The sequence below is a fragment of the Camellia sinensis genome, chromosome 5 (assembly GCF_055761805.1).
Source record: "Camellia sinensis isolate YWXY chromosome 5, ASM5576180v1, whole genome shotgun sequence".
In the NCBI taxonomy this organism is placed as follows: Eukaryota; Viridiplantae; Streptophyta; class Magnoliopsida; order Ericales; family Theaceae; genus Camellia; species Camellia sinensis.
The window spans coordinates 42,248,319-42,270,089 of NC_138965.1; the positions used below are offsets into that span (position 1 = coordinate 42,248,319).

Here is a 21,771-nt window from a genome sequence, read left to right on the forward strand (position 1 = left end):
AAACATGAAGTGTACAAACATCCATAAAAATATTCATAAAATCTATCTATACAAATATCTTCAAATCTGTCAATACAAATATCATTAAAAACACATTGAGATGTTATCACAATTCATTCATGTTGATAGTTTCGGTAGTTAATACATCAGGGTTGACAAGCATACGGAATTGATTAATACAGGTAGTATATGCTTTTTCCTATCTATTAGCATACGGGTAATGAAAATGAATCCAATTATTTGTTATCAGAGGTACTAGACGACTATAAAGTAGATAAATCTAACAAACCTCATCTGTAATGAATTCATGACTGTAATCCATTAACAATACACTACTAACCTTACTGCAATGCGTAAAAGCATAATCCTTTAAAGCATAAAAATAAAATTGTCAAAAAAATGAAAATGGCAGTAAGTTACCGAACATGTACTTTTACTAAGTTACTGAACAAGTATTTTTTGTTCGACAGTGTGATTTTGGAATATTTCATTTTATTCGATTCTGGTACACTGAACAAAAATCAAATAGCCCTCTTGAAAAAAGAAATGAAAACGTAAAAAAACAAAGAAAAAAATTCACCATTTCACTTTTTTCTAGTCCTTCACCACCATTTCTTCGTCCCTTTTTTTTTATGATAAAAATACTATGATTCTCACTTTTTGAAAGTAGATGTATAGTAGATAAGAATAACTGATAAAAGAAGAAAATGAGTAGGGGTGTAATTTTGGCTCGTGCCAGCGGGCGGCCCGATGTGGGCCCGACCTGTTAAGGCTCGAGCCCAAACCCAGTCTGAGGCCTTGGGTCTGGGCCTGGGCCATCGTTTTGAAGCCCGGCCGGACCCGCTTGGTTCGGCCCCATGGGCCCACTCAAGGCTCGCCCAAAAAGCCCGGCTCGAGGCCGCCCGATGCCCAGTGTTATTTTTAATGGAAAAAATAAAAAATAAAAAAATGTTTAGGCCCGCCCAAAGCCCAAGCCCAGGGGCCCTGCCTGAGGCCTGACCCACTGGCCCGCCCAAAGCCCGAATAGCCCATGGGGCTAGGCTTAGTTTTCTGGCTCGTGGGTCGACACGGCCCAGCCTCATTTTTTGGCTGGAGCCCGCAAGGGCCGACATGGGCGGGGCCGGGCCAGGCTGGGCTGAGCCAAAATTACACCCCTAAAAATGAGTAGGGATTGAAGTGTAATGAGTGTAAAGAGAAAATCAAATCTATTTAATTTTTATTTTTTTTGTCTTTAAAGGTAATTTCATACATGGATAAAATTGTAAAAAAAAAAAAAAAAACTCAAATGGAGGGTGTAAAGAGGTAAATGTGTTGTGTAAGGCTTTGTTTGGGAATATTACTTTTTAGCTTAAAAGTCAAAAAGTCATTAAAAAATTCAAAAATCTAACAAACTATACACAAAAGTCAAAGATTCAATTTTCTCTCTACTTTTTGTATATTTTTTCGTAAAAAATCAAAAAGTCATCACAAACATATTAATTTTTTTACCTCATATTTTAACCAAAAAAATCAAAAAAGTTACTAAAATAGCATGTTTCCAAACAATGCCTCAAAATTTCCCAATAATATTTAGGGCTCATTTGGGAAGTTGGTTATTTTACGGGGTGTTTGGAAACTTGGATTGTTTTTGTTTTGTTTTGTTTTGTTTTGTTTTGTGATTAAAATAGCCAATAAAGATAAAATATGTTAAAATAATTAATAAGACAAAATGTTACATCTAAATCATAATCATTTCACTTTTTTTTTTTCTTACAATCATCAAATCAACTACAAAAAAAATCAACTATTATCCCAAAATAACTTTTAGGTGTTTGGGAAATTAGCTATTTTAGTAGACTATTTTAATTTTTAACTATTTTAGTAGGTTAAAATAGTTGTACTTGGAAAAAGTGTTTGATTTTTTTTTGTAGTTGGATGTGATATTTGTGAGAGAAAAAGTGAATTGATTATAGATTTAATGTGATATTTTATTTTATTAACTATTTTAACTTATTTTGTCTTTTTAGTGCTATTTTAGCCCAAAAAGCCAAAGTAGCTTCTTTCCAAACACCCCCTAAAATAGCCAAGTTCCCGAACGAGCCCTTAGTTGTTTTTTTGTGTGGCTATTTTAGCTTAGCTAAAAAAATTGTGCTTAGGAAAATAGTTGATCTTTTTTGTAGTTAATTTAATAGTTATGAAAGAAAAAGTGAAATGATTATGGATTGGATGTGACACAGTTTGTCTTATTGGCCATTTTAGCCTATTTTATCTTTATTGGTTATTTTAGCTCAAATAGTTTTTCCCAAATAGGGCCTTAATGGTTTTATTTCTCTTTACTTTTAGAGACAGGTAAATTATACTTTGCACCTTTACACTTGCACCAAATCCTATTTTGGTCTCTCCACATAAAGTCATGATAATCCTCCATTGCATTTTAGGTCAAATTTCACTTTGGTCCCTAAACAAGTGTCATTGTCTCATTTTTATTACTCCATTGTTTAAATATTTAACAGAATCTAGTCATGTAACAAGAATGTAACTACGAAATCAGGGTAAGAGAGGAAAATCATCCACATTTCTCACCAACACACACTTTGTCCTATGTTATAAACACAGGAGTTATATAATACAATATATATATATATATATTGTAGCATTTGTGTTCTTTAAACTATTGGAGAGTGTATTTAATTCCTTTATTTTTATTTTGGGAGTCTTTGGAGTTGTTGTATTTCGATTGGAGGAGTACGTTTCGATTTAAACTTGTTGGGATTGTTCGTTCGCGTTTGTTTACGTTGTTGAAAATTTTGTTATGGGGTCGACACTAGCCTTCCTAGGGTTCGACACCACCTTATTGCCTTGCTTTTAGTGTCTTTGTTAGTTTATAGGATCGACACCACGGTTCTGAGAATCAACCATTTCCTTGTGGTGTTGTTCTGGGTTACATTATGAAATTTAGGATCGACACCACTGGTTTCAAGAGTTGACCCTTGTCCTCTGCACACATTAGTGTCTCAGCTTTTCTTCCTGAAGGGTCGACACCACTATTTGAAAGGTAGACCCCTGTGAGTTAATTTCTAGATTTTTGGTTCGGTTTTAGGATTATACTTTTTGGGGTTTGACTTATTTTTTCCTTTGACTTTAGGGCTATTATTCTACCACTATAAATAGACCCCAAACACACTTTTCTCAATCATTTTTTCTTTTCTCTTTCTCTCTCTTCCCTCTTTAAACCGTGAATCCCTCTCTCTTTCTCTCTCTTAGAAACTCACTTTTTTCCACTTAGATCTCTAAATCTACTCACATAGAGGCATCTTTTCACCTTAGTCCTTTGAGAAAGAATGTAAATCTCGTCAAGAGCTTTCTTTTGATCCAAGAGTTTCATGGTTTCTTTAATTTTGGTCTTCTTCGAGTTCTCCTCTTCATTTCAAAAGGTAAGGTCTATTTCTTAAACTCAATATGAGTTTGATAGCATATTTGTGGCCTGTGGTTTCATAGATGGCCCGTGATACACTAACCATTTACATTTCTACAGTTGCTTTAGAAACAACTTTTAGTGCAAGTGGATGGGTGCTAAGTGATTACAGCAGCAGGCTTTCACCCTAAATGGTTGAGGCACTGATGATATCCAGAGATCATGTGCATGAGCTTATAAGAAGATAAAATTATAGTGAAAATGAGAGAATTCAAAACAATTTGGATGACATATCCTCGGGCAACGCGAGTGAATTGTTTGCCTCCTCTGATGATTAATCAACAATTTATTTTTCTTATTTTATTTCGTTATTTTTTTGTATTAGATTATTGGGGTAGAATATAATGCAAATGATTAGTAGACTAGTAGGTGCCAACCTAATTGGGATGTACTTGACCTATAGTGATGCAATTGCTCTACCATCATCAATAATCTACCTCTATTTTATTTAATGATATAAATTTTTTGTAATATTTTATTTCATTTTCAAATAAAAATTATTTATTCAATAAATGTTATATATTTAATTTAATGATTGTAATATTGAAAGTTTCATTTTGATATATATAAAATTATTTATTTCAGAAGAAGAAAATTAGTTTTTTAGTCATAAGTTCATAACCAAATAAACATAAGTCATGCATAATTAAATTTAAATACCATCAGACATGAAACATAACCAAACATCTCATTAATCTTAACTAAAGTACTCTAGTATAATTTTTTTTTTTTGTCCCTCATAAATAATCTATACATAATATATTTATCGCTCATTTTTGGAAAGAAAAAAAGGCCCTCTGGGCCTGGCCCACCGACTCTATTCTGAATGGGTTTAGGGCCTACTTTTCAGCCCGCGGGCCTACTTGCCAAAAAGGCGGAAGCCCAGAAGGCCCTTTACAGGCCGGGTCAGGCCAGTTCGGGCTATAATTACACCCCTACCCATGAGTATGTCATCGTCAGTGAGGAACTCTGACGGGAGCCAAAACTCTCTGCTGTCGAAAGTGTGAGCAAAGCAAAACAACCCAAAAGTGAAGGGATTTAGAAAGAGAAATTCAAATAGGAGGAACGTGTGAAGCACACTCACTTTTGAGACAACTGGGGCAAACAACCTCCAAAACCCATCCACCTCATTCAAGCTATTCGAGAGTACTATTATTGTGTGGATGTAACATAACTCTTTATTATATTGATAAATATTAGGGTGTCCAATTAAAACCCAAGTCATCTCAGCATATTTTCTTCCCTAGCAAACAAATCACTATTAAAAATGTCTTGTTCTTAGTGCCTTCCCTAGGGCTTTGTCATTGACAAATCCAACAAATCTTATGCTTACACTGACACATTAGGGTTTGGCTTAAATAACTATTGCCTAATCATCATTACAGACTTTTATTTTTTATTTTTAAAATGTATTAAAAAAGAAGCAATTCAAAAAAATTATATATTTTTATGAAACTATAGATGAGGCCTAGTTTGAAAACATGAATTTTTAGTCAAAAAATCACTATAAGATTATCACATTACTCCCTTTATTTATTCATTTTGTGTAGTTTTTTTCATAAAAAAAAAACTAATTATATGTGATTGATATAATTAAAAGTTGTGACATATTTGTACTAAAGATTGGGGAAATGATATACAAAAAATAAAATTAAAAAAAATCTTTGAGGCTTGCTCTATTCTCCATGATGATTATGCGTGTGTGCATGCATGGGTGGTTTTCCATGCCATTGGACTAGATTTAGAGCAAGATAAATTGAAATAAAACAAAAGGGTAAATAAATAATAAATAAAAAAAGAAATAATATGGAATCAAAAATTATTTTGTAGCACCATTTAAAGTTGGTAGGTTGCAACATGGGTACCCTATAACAAATTTTGAGATGAATAGTAAATTTAGATATTTGAATTCAATTTCTGTTGTTGTCTTTTGAACTTAACCAATATCTATAATTTGTGAGTAAGACCATTTCCAACGCTTATTAAGATCTTTTATCAAATTTAAATTTGATGAAAAGCGTTCACTTTTTCTACTCCAATGGTTTCTTCAAACTCATATCAAATGAAGACAATACCATATATTTCGTCAAGTTAAGGGAGGTTTCATCGTTCATTAAATTTACAAATAGCCGTTGTTGCTCTTGCCATACCAACACAGTTAGATGATTGACCGGATGTACCCTTAGACGACCGACCGGATGTCCTCCCCAGATAACCTGCTTGTCAACTAAGCTTGCAAATCAGATGCCTCCAGGACATTCTCCTGGATGTTCTCCCAAACAACTTGTTTGTAAAAAAATCTTATGAACATTGAAGTTTTAGCATTGGAATGCACAATATCAAATAACACTTTCCATCATTTTTTACTCAAATTTAATGAAATTTTTGAGTAAACGTTGGAGATACTCTAAGAACTTACCATGCAATGTTAGTAATGTTAGTTTCAATTGATTGAGAGGTTACTTGTTATTAAAAACAAATTAATAAATAAATCTGAATTATAAAAGAATGAGTATAATGTTAGACAGTCTTCACTGTATTTGAAGAATAGTTTAAGATAGAAGAAATTCTGTTCGAGTACTAAACCGAAACAAAATGTATAAATAAATAAATAAAAATTATAAAAACATATTCTATTTTAATCACAGAAACCAAACAGAATCTGGAAAAAAAAAAAAAAACAAAACAAAAACAAAAAGAACAATAAATAAAGTAAAATACTTACAGTATTTATTTTCTTAAAAAAATTGATCAAGTCCAGCGTTTGACACTATTTCCCTAAGATAGATTCGTCCTCTCCACGGTGCTTTCAAAATATGAACGTTTATCTTCTAGGATAAAATGATCGACAATAATCAGTAGCAGCATTACGCACTAATTATTTAATGAACACACTCAGTGTATATACTCTTTCGTAGAAAAAAATAAAATTCAAATTTTTTAACCCAAAAGGATAAGTAGTGGCCTGAACCACACAAGCCCAGCCCAACCCAACCCAACCTCACACCTCACACTCGCGCCCTGCCCTAGTCCAGTCCAGGTGGGTGGTGCCAGCACGCGCGTGTGGTGGTAGTTTTTGGGTCCAACGGATTAAGGCCCGCTTCACCTATAACCTCCCTCTTCACAAAACTTGGGCCCCTCCTCAAGAAGCAAACTCAAGACTTATAAACCCATACCATGTTTGCCCACCCAAACAATGTGGGATAAGCCTTTCTTCATCCCTTATGGAAAACTCACCAAAACATCATTTTCAAGGAGCACACTTTGATATCAATTTCCCATTCACCCGATAATGGTTTTGAGTAACTAAATATACGACGTGAATTGTCAAGCGGCAAAGAACGCATTGCCCCATAGACCCGTCAACTTTGGTGCATGGGTCCCACTTTAAAAATAGACCAAAGTTTAGAAAAAAACTATTTTTCTCAAACCATTTCTAACATATAACTTGCAGGTATCTACCATGCTTATTTATTTATAGGTTTTGTTCCTTTTTTTTTACCTATTAATATCTAGGAAACATGGATACAGATACGGCAATACGTCAAAATCTGGGGGGGGAAAGGATAAGGGTACGACGAGGATTCGTTCGGGAAAAAAATTATTTTCTTATAATTTAATAATGCAATATACATAAAAATAAAACCTAAAGTAAATTAATAAATAGAGGGATTCTTATTAAGCTAAGAGTCTTCAAACATTCATAAAATATCCAAAACTAAAAGTAAAAGTAAATACAAATTAAATATCATCCTTACATATTAACACTAAAAAAAGAACGAGAACAAAGAGAAAAAACATGGAAGAGTAAGAGAGCTAGACATGAGTGAAAGAAAGAATAAGGATACATCAATTTGATAAATTCTATAACTCTAACTCTCACTATATTCCTTTAGGCTCTTATCAACTAATTAAACAAAGTATTGGAAGTAATATGTGACTTTGAGCATTCGATACTTCAAAATTAACTATTTGATACTCCAAAATTATGAAAAATTAATTAAGAAGTATCTGATACATATCCGCGAGTATCCAAGGAGTTTCGATATCCGATATGTACTGATACGAATATGTCTCTCTTTTTGAAGTATCCGTACTTCATAAATTGATATTTTCAAAAGTGTTAACACGAAATAAACATTTTAGAATTTATTGATGTCTTAAGAAAGGGAGTCACTATTCACACTCCACTTTATTCCAAAAACACTTCACTCTTTGTCTTTATTATGCATAGTTACATTAATACCCTTTTACACAAAATACATTCTCTGAAAAAAATTAAAATTTCAAAAGTATTAATGTATTTAGAGCAAAGAATGGAGTGTATTTAAAATAAAATAGATTGAAAATAGCAACTCCCTAAAATTTTCAACATTCACTAACATTACTTATATTTTGTTTTCCTTTCCATTTTTTATATTTTCCCACCAATTCTTTCATTCCAAATGTAAGAAATTCCAATACGCATACCCTTTAAAAGAGTGTACCATATACACCCCTAGTTATACCATATCATTTTTTTTATTATAATATTATTTTAATTATGATTTATGAATTCTTTAGTTATGACTCATGTTGTGTTTAATTATGACATTTTTATTTATTTTTTAGTTATGACTCAGAAAATATAAAATTATGATATTTTCTTGTTTAAGTATAAGGTTGATATGGTACACACTTTTTACAGGATGTATACCATAGGGCATGTTTGTTTAGATAGACTGGATAAGAGGGTATTGTAATACATTGAACTGTTAATATTGAGATATATAATCTCTGGACTATTTGGTTAGAAATGATGTGTATCTCATATTTGTTTAATCATGAGATTAGAAGTTAGGAAACAACTATTTTTAATTTTTTTTAAAATTTTTCACAAAAATAAATTTTTATTTTTTAAGAAAAAATTAAAAATTAGTTTATAAAAACTAAACAAAACATGTCCTAAATATTTGGAGAGTAAAATTATTTTTTTACTAATTAAGGTCTTGTTTGTCAATATTTTACTTAAAAAGTTAAAAAATCACTATAAATTATTACATCACTCTTTTTATTTTTCTGTATATATTTTTATAAAAAATCAAAAATTTATTAAAATAACGCATTTCTAAACCTTATCTAATTGAGAGGAGAATTGATTAAGGGCGTGTATCCCACCTCTCCCGTCAGAACAAAATAGTCTTAATTTTTCAACCCAAACAAGGTACTAATATTGATGGCCGATCCCCACACTTCCATTCCCTCTAAACGAAAGTGTTTCCCTCCAAACGCAGTGTGAGAAAGGCAAACAGTAGAGTGAAGGCAACAAGAGGGAAAACACAGGACGGGGAGGAGGACGACAGTGGGAGTAGGTATGAACATTGCGAACGGAGGAGGACTGCCGCAGAGGACGGTGCTGATTACTGGGGTGAGCAGAGGCCTTGGAAAAGCCCTAGCCCTAGAGATTGCCAAGCGAGGCCACACCGTTATTGGCTGTTCTCGCTCTCAGGAAAACCTCAATTCCCTCCAAGCCGACCTCTCCTCTTCTTCTTCTTCTTCTCACTCCAACCCTTCCTCCTCTGATAAGCACCTCTTCATGAATGTCGATGTGGTCAGTCACCTCTCTCTCTATCTCTCTCTCTGTTTATATATATATATATCTATATTATTTTATACATGTTAAGAGGATGATGAGATTCGAAACCAGGTTCATGCCACTTGAACAACTCATTTCTCTTTGTCATTATTCTTATACTATTACTTTTTTTTTCCAAATTGCACATGCGTGTGCGGGCTGCTAGTATATAATATACTAGAAGCGGGTGGTGCATGCGATGCGGGCACATATGATCATTAAAAATAAGGCTGTAAACTATATGTTTGAATTCAAAATCTGATAATTGAAATGAATTTGGAAAAATCTAGAGTTGAGTTATTTGAAGAATTTTTATTTATTTATTTATTTATTTTTTGAATTCAGGGGATAGGAGTATAGTTGTCAAATTGGGATTCAATCATGAATCGAAATGGTATTGTACTGAATCGCGAATCGAATCAAATCGTGAACCATAAATATTTGGTCACCTTTTTTAATTATATAGAAAATATATATACACTTAGATATTAAATATATCTAATAAATATGAAATATTACTTAAATCAATGAAAATATTGTTTTTAATGATGATCATGTGGTCTGGGTAATTTCCCTTTTAGATACTATTTCTTATCAACCATTCTTAATTAAGAAAGTAAATAAAGACAAACTTTCAATTTTCAAGTGATAATAACTCAACAATAATGTTTTTTTTTGACCTTTTTACAAGGTTAAAATACCAAAATCTTCAAACTTCTTCAAAAATCTCACTTGATGCTTTCAAAAAATTCATTTTGTAAATAGAAGTACCTATCTTACATGGATTCAGGTACGAGTATCGAATGTGGGTGTATTTCCAAGCGTTAGACTTTTATAAATTTAAATTTTAGAATCTTGGTATACGTATCCAAAATTGGATATGGGTACGGGGACGCATCATATATACATATATATTGCATATTATATAATATTTTCAGATGAAATGTTGTAAAGTATATAGAAATATATACTTGAAATTGAATAGGATTCAAAAAAAAATATGAAATTTCTATATCTAATTCATGTGAAAAGTTAAAAGTATTGTTTTACTAGCAAATGTGAGTTTCTTCTTCTCATATATTGTCACAAATTAAAAGATCCGAGTGTCTAAATTGAGTACGAGTGTCGGACATATATCCCACATCCTTACCCATGTCATATCCGGTGGCCACGGGTATTGTGGGGGAAATAGAAGAGTCCATGTAACACAGAGAAGTACTTAGATGAAATTGAATATGTAGCCCTAGAATATTGTAGAAAGAGAAAGTTCGTTTTTTTCCCGCTAAGATTTGAGTATTGGAGAGTAAATAAGGAGGGAGAAAGTCAAAAGATAGCATATAGTAATCCTAAAGACCTTAAAAGGTTGTATAAACCTCTTTTCAACAATAAAAATCAAAAAAGAAAGCCAAACATTGATTTTAGTGAATCGAATCGATTCACGATTCATCTATGATTCATAACTATTTGCGATTCACACAACCTATTCGTATCGATTACCCACTAAATCGAATTGAATTATACGATTCAAATCGCGAATTGTATGATTCTAATAATAGAGTATAAAATACGAGGCATAAACACGAGAAAGGCGGCTTTTTTATAATAGTATAGATAGATAGATGGATAGAAGATAGATAGATACATCTCATTTTTCTTTGGACAAGTATACCTTTCATTTCTATATATGTATGTATGTATAGTGGTGGAGCCAGGATTTTGGTTGAGGGGGAAACAATGAGTTGCACCCTTTGTAAAATATATCACAATCCAATTAAACCAATTTCCTTTGGTGGTTCGATGAGAAAAGATGAATGAGATGAAAAAATTAAGGGAAGTTATATTCACACACCATAGAAAATCTTAGGACACACCATTTGTGTGTTGTTCGGGTATAAAATTTGGAACAAAAGTCAAATGTTCAGAATTAAATTTCCTAACAATAATGAATTGTTCAAATATACATTATGTTAAACTATTTATATCCGAGCTGTTTTTTTGTTCAAAAGTTTATATCCGAACATTTTAATTTTGTTCTAACTTTATATCCAAACTGTATAAATGGTGTGTATTGGAATTTGGTGGTGTGCGAATTGAATTACCCAAAAATTAAATGTTGGAATTATTTTTGAGTCAACTGATCATTATTATTATTTTTTTGGAATAATCATAATTTAGAATGTGATCCCATGCTTCCATAAAAGTGAGGATGAAGTTACACCAAGATACACATACGAGAGAGAGAGAGAGAGAGTAAAAAAATTTAGGGGATATATTCAAAACTTCAAAGGAGTAAATTGAAGAAAAAAATCATTTAAAGGAAAAAAGTGCAATTTTCTAAAAATTAAGGTGGGCTCAGATTCCTCCTGAACCTAATGCCACTATGTATGCTTAAGCGTGTTCCAATTTGTTTTACCATTTATTTCATTCTATTTTGGGTGCATTTATGGTCGAATGGTGAATTTTGTGTTTGTCACTATGGGTGAGAAGTGTGGTTGGAGATAGTCTGCGAAGATGGCAGGCAAAAGGAGGAGGTCAAGGCAAGCTTGGAGAGGGAGAGTTTGGTAGTGATGGACCTTGAACACTAATGTAGAATGCGAGAGGGAATGTTTAAGTGTGAGACTTAGCGTGTTAAAATTATAGATTATTGTTGTGGTGAAGTGAAGTTTCTTGTTGCATATACGATACGTTATATAGGCCACAAGAGTATTGGAGCCTAAACAAACTGTTGAACAGGTGGCTCGTTCTCCCCAACTCTGCTAGAAGTGATATAAGCCCTTATACCGTCTATGGCTTGATGGCAGACGGAGAGTAACATTTCATGCCAGGCGGAAAGTAACGTTTCGTATATGCATCGGATGACATGAATGTAAGGTCGTTGTTGCCTTTTCTCCAAGCCTAGTTGAGATGGAGTTGTCTTAGCAAGAAGGCGACCATCTCAACAATCCCATGACCTCAGCCGCCAATCCAATATTCTTTGATGATCCCTAGCAATAGTGCCTGGGTCCTGCTCCCAACTCCGGAAACCAAGTAGGTGAATGGGCCAAGGCCCACCTCAGTGTTTAGGAGAGCCAGGGGCTCACTTCCAAACGGCCAAGTAGGAGAATGGGCCGCGGGCCTATCTCAATGTTTAGGAGAGTCAGTGTTTATCAGTCCAAGTCTAAGTGAACCGGGGGCTGATTATATTGCTGTTTGGTCTTAGAGTAAGGTATGAAGGACCATGGGCCCTGCGGTGCCATGGTGTTGCCTGTTGTAGGGCTCTTCATATTTGGACATATTTGGGCTTATATGTGTGCTCCCGCTTAGACTAAGCATATAGTCTTTGCTATGTATCAAACATGTGATATGCCTACGTGATGCCTTATTGGTCTGTCACGCAGGCGGAGTTTTGGTGATGTGGCACTCGTAGGGCTTGCCGCGTATCGGGCTTGATACAAGTACCCACAGTCACCACATGTTTCTTCACAAATGTTGATGCTCTTTTTGCGTGTGCGCGTGCTCGTGCAATGGTGTGTTTGAACTGCATTGCCTTGTGGGTTTGTTTTTGGTTCAGTAGGGTTTTAAAACGAGGAAAACCATCAGCCTTTTGCCACCTGACAAGAGGGTGTGCACATGCGATGTGTCTGTGATGGATAACTTAGAAACCAACCCTATTGTTTACAGCCGTTTGCCACCTGACAAGAGGGTGTGCACATGTGACCTGTCTGCAATGGAAAACATAGAAACCAACCCTATTGTTCACAAAAAGCAGCTGAGAGAGGGGTTGAGGAATAAAAAATTGAAGCAGTTTCTGCTGGTAATTTTGACATACAAAACAGTGACCGATTTAAAAAGATTGGAACACCAAAATGGTGTTCTCCCTTTATATTTTAGTACAGATGTTGAAGTTCTGTGTAATACAAATGTCTCATACTTCTAACTTTCTAAGCAATCATATTTTTTCTAAAAGTAATGTTTTATCTTGTAATTTCATCTGCATTTTTGATTAACAGTTTGTTTGCGTAAGTAGAAGAGAAAAGAAAAAAGGGGGAGGCAAGATAAGAAAATAAAGGTTTATCATGTAATAAAAGGGGTAAAAAGAAATGCATGTGATAGAAATTAAACAGATAAATAGCTCCATTTATGGAGAGAAACCATAAGTGGTTTATGAAAGGTTTCTTTTCTTTTCCTTTTTATCTTTTTCTTATTCTCTTTTTTGCCCCCTTCACAATTTCTCTCCTCTCAACTCATCCAAAAAAATGATTTAGCGGAGGGAAATTCTTTTTATTTTCTATTTTCTCCAATCTCCCCAATTAGGGCTGTGAACGAGCCGAACCAATTCGCTCTTTGCTGAGCTAGAGCTCGGCTCGTTTACTTATCGAGTTCGTTTATTGAGCTCGAACTCGGTTCAATAATTAACTGGGCTCGAGCTCAGCTCGTCTCTTTAAGATGTTTTTATTATTTAAATAAAAAATATTATATTATTTAATACATAAATAATGTATTTATGCTATTATTTATATATTATTTAATATATAATTTAAATAAAGATAATCGAGTCGAGCTTGATGAGTCGAGCTTGATGAGCCGAGCTTATTCGAGCTCGAGCTTGGCTCGTTTACTAAACAAGCCGAGCCAGCTCGCAAATAGTTTGGTTCGTTTGCAGCCCTATCCCCAATCCAAACACATGTAACATTATTATTTGGGAATTAGGAGGTAAAGGGATGGAAAAAGATAGTTGAATCATATAAGTTTGAATTTGAATTATATCATGCAGATGATCTACTTATGGAAATTGATTTTATGTGATTGTGTTAAATACTAAGAGAGGTTGTGTAATTTTGTATTTGTAGAGGTCAAACAGCAGTGTTGAAGAGTTGGCCCGTGCTGTAGTGGAAAAGAAGGGTGTTCCAGATATTATAGGTACATGAATTTTTTTATTTTTGTTAAACATGATTGTTCATTTGATACCTCAATTTAAATTAGAATTCACCATACATTATAATTCCTTCCTTCAATGACCTTCTACTTTGTATAAGACAGATACTAGTATTGGACATTCATATGTGGCTGTGAATGGTAGAGAAGAACCTATTTTTGAATTAAAAAGTTCATTTTTGTCCTTATTATATAATTGGTTTTCATGGTGATTTCTCCATCTTATAAGGATTAGTAAATGTTAATGACTAACCCCCAGTGCCCAGGCCTGGACACCCTTGTGAGCAAAAAATAAATAAAGAAAGAAAAAGGTGTTAATGACTAATGATGCAATGTATTTTATATTGAGTAATAATGTAACATCTTTTCATTTTCACACTTTTCAAGTGAATTAGTTGATTTTCAAACTATTAAAGAACTAAAAATTTACCTAACATTCTTACAATATTTATTTTACCAGTTCTCACCAGGTTGGGCTTGAAACAAATTAAATTTTCCTGAATTCAACGTACTTTGGGGCACAAAAATAGCACAAACTCAAGTAAGTCCTCTTTGTTATTGGGCAAGGTTGATCAATATTCAGCATTAGGCTGAATTCATATTTGCAGCCTCAATGGATAAATTTTTGGTGTGGATGCCATCCCACAAGTAGTGGGGTCCCAAACTAATATACTAGGGTTCACACATTACCAAATCTCAACCATCTTTGAGATGGCGTTAATTCTACCATCCCCATATGCTCTAAGAGTGAGAAATCAGGATATCTTGTGATTTACAGTATGATATTTTTATTTTTTGTCATTATAATTTAAATAAAATAGAGTATCATAAGGGAATATGACCTTGAAGCAACTATTGCCAATATATAACATTGGGTTGATATTCTGACGGATCGTGCCATTTTATATTCTTAGAGTTTACATTTATTTTGGCTTATTTACATCCTTATTCAGCTGAAAATGCTTTCATCTTTACTTCAATTCCGTTAGTTTACCTTTGCCTCCGACTTGCGATTGAAAGGCTATGTGTGTATAGGGACCTGAAATAAGGGTATCTGCCAGTAAACAATGCAGGTACTATTAATAGAAACAACAGAATTTGGGAGGTTCCAGTGGAAGAGTTTGATGCGGTCATTGACACCAATATAAAGGGTGTTGCAAACATGTTACGTCACTTCATCCCTCTTATGATTGAAAGCAAGCAAGGAATTATTGTCAATATGTCATCTGGGTGGGGAAGGTCTGCTGCTGCACAGGTACGACATAAAAAGTTGGTGTGCTTTTGTCCCAAAGTTACATTTTTTCCTCTATTTTGTTGATGTGGATTCGCATATATCTGTGAACAGATTTTTATTTTTTGTGTACAAGCTACAAAATGTAACAATCCACAAATATGTTTCTAAATGAATAGTTGTGCTGCATACAAATTTTTGTAATGTCAATTTAAACAGAAAAAAATAGAGCACCAAGGAAAAAGACTTTATTTTTGGTGTTTTTGGCTTTGATGTGGATAATTTGGGGGCAACAACACAATCGGAGGTCTTTTGATGTAGGAAGAATCTATTTTTTGTATTAAAGAGTAGAATTTTATTGCTTTTGTACAGTTGATTCTCATGTACAATTGACCCGTCCTTGAATCAATTTTTGGACTTTGTACATACTTTCAAGTACATACGATTATGCATATAAGTTTTAGGACTTACGTTTTTGTGCTTCTTTTAGTGTATACACATCCCTTTGGTGCCTTTTAATACAAATCTTTTACCTATAAAAAAAAAGGTTAAAATAATGGTTTTACTGTGAGTCTGTGAGGTTGGGGTTATCGATGAGTGCCTGACTGACTGGGATATCCTTTCCTTTTTCCCTTTTTATTAAAATTTTCATGTTGCTGATATTTTATATATATATATATATATATAAATAATAAATGAATTATGAAATTTCTGATTTGGGACATAGGTTGCAGATTGTCCTATAAAATTATTACTTCTGCTCATCTTAAATTTCCAGAGTTGATCTTTGGCAATCTTTGATTTGGTCCTACTGCTAATTAAATGTTGGCAGGTTGCACCTTATTGTGCTTCAAAATGGGCGGTAGAGGGCCTAACTAGGTCAGTAGCAAAGGAGTTACCAAGTGGAATGGCAATAGTTGCACTTAATCCCGGTGTGATAAACACGGACATGCTTGCATCGTGCTTTGGCAGTTCAGCTGCTTTATACCAGACCCCCGAGTCTTGGTATGTGTTTCTGTTCCTTTTTCATATATCTTACGACACCCCATCTGCAACTTCTAGAAAGCTGTCTTATTCCAATTCTAGTACATATAACGTTTCTTGCATGTTATTTTTATTACAATTGATATCAAATTTTCAATGAAAGAATTCTAAATATGGGTATATTGAACTAGAAATTTCGTTTTCCTGAAACAAACACACACACACACACTCTAAATCACCAACACTAGTAAAGCTATCTAATACTCTTGGAGGATTGGAATTTAGCAATTATTCAAGAATTTGATATTCTGGATCAGAGTTTTCCAACACCTACATGTGTAACCTTTTCTTTCCTTCCAGTGACTCGACAGTACTGTAAATTTGTCGTCTGGATAAATGTCCTCAAACACCAACTTCATTTTATTCCATGATTGATGGCCAAGAAATAGAGAAGATTTCAAAATATAAGATCTTATCAAAGAATAATTCTGAACTTCTTGTGAAAAGTACCTGTTTTAGAAGAAACAGTTCTCTGCTTAACTTACTCAGCTTATACCTCATCCGCTGATTCTGCAAATCCAATTTTAGGGACCAGATGATCTATTTTTTAGAACAATACTAAATTGCTTTAGCCACAATAGAAGTTGCACCTCATAGCCTGACGTGTAGAACATCTGATGCAAAGGAAAAATGTAGCCATAATTGTCCTAAATCAAATCTTTTTTCCATCAATGATTTGTGATATTTCATTGAGAAGCGGTCTAGCAGCGTAGAGGATGAATACTCTTTCCTCGATTGTGCTTTATATTTCTGTTGCTGTTGCGGAATTTTGCATTTCTTGAACTTTTCCTGATTTAATTTGATATAATTTTTTCACACCCATTGCAGGGCACCGAAAGCAGCTACAATGATACTTAATCTTACAATGGCGGACAATGGTGCATCTCTCACTGTGTGACGGAAGCATCATTTGAGCATATATCATTACAATGAAAAGCTTTTGTCAAATTTAGTAAGAAGCCATCAGGGTCCTTAGTACTGTGTCATTTTGTATTTTCATTGCCAGGTTTTCTAGAGAAGACGTTGCAATTGCCACTTAAATGGCAATTTGTTCTTATCAATGTAATAATTTCTAATTCGGCCGAGGGAGCAGAATTCCATTGATATCAACCTATATGAGCCCGTTAAATCTTCTTTAAAATAATGTGTTTGCTATGTCCCTCTACATGGCCACTGGATTTTCTGTCTCAATCCCACTCCCAATCTCATGATTGTGTATTGAGATTTTTGTGTTTAGGATTTTTCATGCGATTGTCAATATGGCAACATAAATTTTGTGTGCCTTGATTAAAGTGCATTATAAGGAAGGAAAAATGAAGTGACATAAGCTCCTTATGTTGTCGTAAAATATTTTTTATCTAAATTGATTTTGCCCCAAAATAATTTTTTACTTTTGTTTTCCAGTGTTTGGTTAACATTAAGATTATTTTGGGAAAATTACGAATATATTTCTTGAGGTTTACCTAAAATATAAATTGTCTTTTGTGGTTTTAAAAATTACATATCTTCTCTGCAAGTTTTTGATTGCATAACAAATGATCTATAGCAATAAAACTCGCATAACAAATGATCTATAGCAATAAACAAAAGATATTTGTGAAGAAATTTGAAAATTAGTTCATTAGAAAAAGACAACATAAAAAATTTAGAACAACTAAAATATATATTTAATTTTTAGATACATTTAAAAAAAAACTAAAATATGAAAAAATAAAAAAGTCACTAAAAATCAAAAGATTTGAAAAACATTAAAAAAAACCTAAACCCAATGGATTGATTTATTATTATTATTATTTCAAAAAGAAATTTTCATTTCATCTTCCTTCTTCCACCATGCATTGTTGATCACTACTGTCATCCACCGCCTTTGACTACCCTCTCTTTGCCATGCAACATCATTCACTACTATTGTCGACAACAACTGGCCATCTCCAACAACTAGAGATGGTCATTTTCCCCGCCCTTACCTCACTTCGCACCTGCATCACTTGTCCCACCCCTTATAGATTTTTCCCGCCCCGATTAAAAAGTGAGGGTGGGGATAGGTTTCACTCCTCCTGCTTCATTCCACCCAAACTTCGCCCTGAATATATTTATTAAATATATTTATATGTATATAATATATTATTTATTTATTTTTCATTATAATAAAATTTAAATACTAAAATATTATACTTAATATTAATTTTCATTCATTTATTTTCTATCTTATATAATATAATTCTCATTAAGTATAAATTATTATTCGTAATATACTATATTATCTATAATTTTTATTTTTGCAACTTACAAAATTAATTCGCTTCTGTCATTTCTCGATTTGCTTCACCCTCAATATGATATGGGCACGGAGGCGGATTTTTATAAACCCACCACAAAATTGACCCGTGACCAACCCTACCAACCACCCTCCATTGACCTCTAGCCATCTTCAATGACCATCCGGTGATCCTCCAACAATTGGCCACCATCCACCTTAAACGAAATTTATTGGAGACTAATGTGTAGATTTTAATAGGTGAACTTATTGTTCAATAAGTTCTATGATAATTAATGACGTTTTTCATCAAACACTATTAAAAAACATCACTAATTGTTAATTTTCAGCGATAGTTTAAAAATTGTCACAAAAAATGTCAGTAATTATAAGTTTTAGCTATAGTTTTAAAAAATCGTCACAAAAAAGTCATTACTTTTCAACTTTTAGCGACAGTTTAAAAATTTTATCATAGAAAAAAGTCACTAATTGTAAGTTTTAGCGACATCGTGACAAAAAAATGTCACTGATTGTCAATTTTTAGCGATATATACAAAAATTCGTCACAACAAATTATTTTAATGACGATTTTACTAAAACTTATTTTTAATAGGAAACTATTAGGACTTATTAGTAGTTTATCCCAAATTTAGTAAAAGGGGTACTATTAGCACCTGTTTAAATGCTTTGGACCCCTCATTTCTCTGTGCCTCCACCCTAAATCCTAAATTTCAATAAGATTTATTTGAACACTCCACTTAATACCAAATTTATCCATATTCATAATATTATCACACCCAAGGCATACCACCTAATTTTGCACACCCTTTTTCATTCTCTTTTTGATGACCTTCCATCTCCTGTTGAAAAGAACGTCGACGGTCATTGCATCATTAAACACCATTATCTCAGTGAAAAGTATTGCATCAACGGTCTATCGTTGAAATTCCTGTCAACTCTCAACAAAAAGAAGAATAGACTCAACAATGTCTAAGGAATACCGTTGAAAAACTCGTTGGAAATTCCAATTCACCATTGTAGAAACTTGTCAAAAATTCCTCTCACGTAAATACCGACTCCTCATCTTATCAACATCATTGCCTCTCTATTTTCCAATAACATTTTTGTTTTTTTGGTTTATTTCTACGTAAAAGAGGGTTTTAGAGGGACAAACCCTCACGAAAAACACAATCTGATGTTAAAGATACAAAAATCGAACCACTCGGCACACCAGTGCCGAAACTAAAGGTCATGTTCAACAGTACCGACTATCTGCATTACTGTTTGGAACCCATATATTGAACTAAATATTTGTGTTCAGTACTATATCACCGAACATAATCTTAACAATCGGCAAATTAGTATCGAATAGCTCGAACAAAACAATAACGATTTAAAACGACTGAGAATCTTAATGCAAGATAGATAAACTTACCAATGAAACGCCAACTTCATCATAATTGTTATCATCATCCTACACTGCTATACAAGGTGAAATAACCAATGAAAAGTAATACATTGGACTTGACAAGAGCTTTCTAGTTCAAAGTTTATGGTTCATGAAGGTTTATGATGGTGATGAAGACGATACATTTAGCGTTTAAGATGGTTATGAAGAGTATTAGGTTTAGGGTTTATGTTAGTTGATTATGAAAAGTTACAGGTTTATGGTTAGAAAGATGGAATACATATAGCTGGGAGTGGGGTTGGGGGTACAAGGGATGTACAATGTTGTATAGTGTTAGTTCTTATTTGATAAGTGCATCCATTAAATGATGTATTTTAATGTAATTTTACTTGAGGGTATAATTGTAATAAAAGAAAAAATAGAAATTTGAGGATTCAAAGAATTTAAATAAGTGCTAATAGAAACGCTCTTTAACAACTCACAAAACATGTTTTATTATTTTTATTTTTATATATTGTCAAATTTATGCACGGTAGGAATGTTTAAATTGTGTTTTTATTTTAAAAAAAATCATTTGTTTAATTTTGCAAAAAAAAAAAAAAAAAAAAGAGCAAAAAATAAATTGAGAAAAATAGTTCAGTCAAGAAAAGTAATTATGGCGAAATCACATTTCCCTGTTACTATTAAACACACATTTTCGGAAAAAAAATTAAAATTTCTTTTAATTTTAATTATTGTTAATTAAACACAACCATGCTCCGTCACTCTCCTTGTGACGTGTTAAAAAAAAATGCTATAGACTACAAAATATTCTATCAAATGCAGGGCCATTACTCAATAAAAAGAAAAAAAAGATTACAAAAGGTGAGAATAAGGATATTTATTATTGATTATAAAAAAAAATTCTGTTAGCTTCTTTTTAAATTGTTATGTGAAAAATAATCAGTATATTTGGTTTTAATTTTTTGAATTTAATTTTTTGAAAGTTGAGTTTTTTTTTTGTATTTTTTTTATTTTTAGTGAATATTTTTAAAATTTTAAGTAATTTTTTTTTCTTTTTTAGATGTGTTTTACTTAGATGTATGTAAAAAATAAAATATTTATAAAAAAAATTAAAAAATCAATAAATATACAAGAATATGAAAAATATATTGAATTTTTATATTTTTTAAAAAATATTTTTGGCATTTAGTAAATTTTGTAATTTTTTATTTACAAATATTATATTTTTTAAGTATATTTATATTAGGTGTATTTAAAAAATTTTAAAAAAATTATTTAGAATATTAAAAGAATTCAGCAAAAATAAAAAATTTTAATTTAAAAAAAAAAATCTTAAAAATCCAAACCAAACAAGCGTATATTTTCGGTTGGAATAATTTTGAATATATAAAAATAATTGGAATTTTTTTATTGTTTTGGGTTTAAAATTATGGAATAATATTAATGATTATGAAAAAAATATTATGAAATATTTTATGAATTTTTTTTTATCTTTTAATTAATATGTAGTGTTTTATTATTGTATTTGTAATATACGGGTAAAAAGATTTTCAAGATAATTTTCATAATATTTTTTCATGATTCCTATCATTATCCAAAAGAAAATGTTATAAATTTTGAATAATCTATCAATTTTTTTACTAAAACTCTCATACAAGTGTGAGACCCCACAATGGAGGTCCTATATCCATATAAGAGGTTTGGTTAAAAATTTAATAGATTATTTAAAACAAAAATACTAAAAATTCTAAAAATTTTATTAAAAATTTTACCAAATATATATGCGACTCACATAAGACCTAAATTGAATCGCACATTGATATGAAACATTTGATAAACTCTGTTT

The 21,771-nt window shown here is 32.4% G+C and overlaps 1 protein-coding gene across 1 annotated transcript; it reads left to right on the forward strand.

Annotated features, from left to right (window-relative positions):
- The first annotated feature begins 8,573 nt into the window (after positions 1-8,573).
- LOC114309712 (NAD(P)-binding Rossmann-fold superfamily protein) lies at positions 8,574-17,398 on the forward strand. The gene is made up of 5 exons (XM_028255491.2): positions 8,574-9,044; positions 13,898-13,967; positions 15,044-15,237; positions 16,046-16,218; positions 17,086-17,398. Exons 1-5 carry the CDS (start codon positions 8,808-8,810, stop codon positions 17,153-17,155), a joined length of 744 nt encoding a protein of 247 aa, XP_028111292.1. The 5' UTR covers positions 8,574-8,807; the 3' UTR covers positions 17,156-17,398.
- The last annotated feature ends 4,373 nt before the right edge of the window (positions 17,399-21,771 follow it).

Bases quoted from the DNA above. Each gene is read 5' to 3' on its own strand.
- LOC114309712 (XM_028255491.2), top strand. From the start codon at position 8,808: ATGAACATTGCGAACGGAGGAGGACTGCCGCAGAGGACGGTGCTGATT. The intron at 9,045-13,897 runs GTCAGTCACCTC...TTGTATTTGTAG, and splicing joins TCTTCATGAATGTCGATGTG to AGGTCAAACAGCAGTGTTGA. The intron at 16,219-17,085 runs GTATGTGTTTCT...CACCCATTGCAG, and splicing joins TACCAGACCCCCGAGTCTTG to GGCACCGAAAGCAGCTACAA.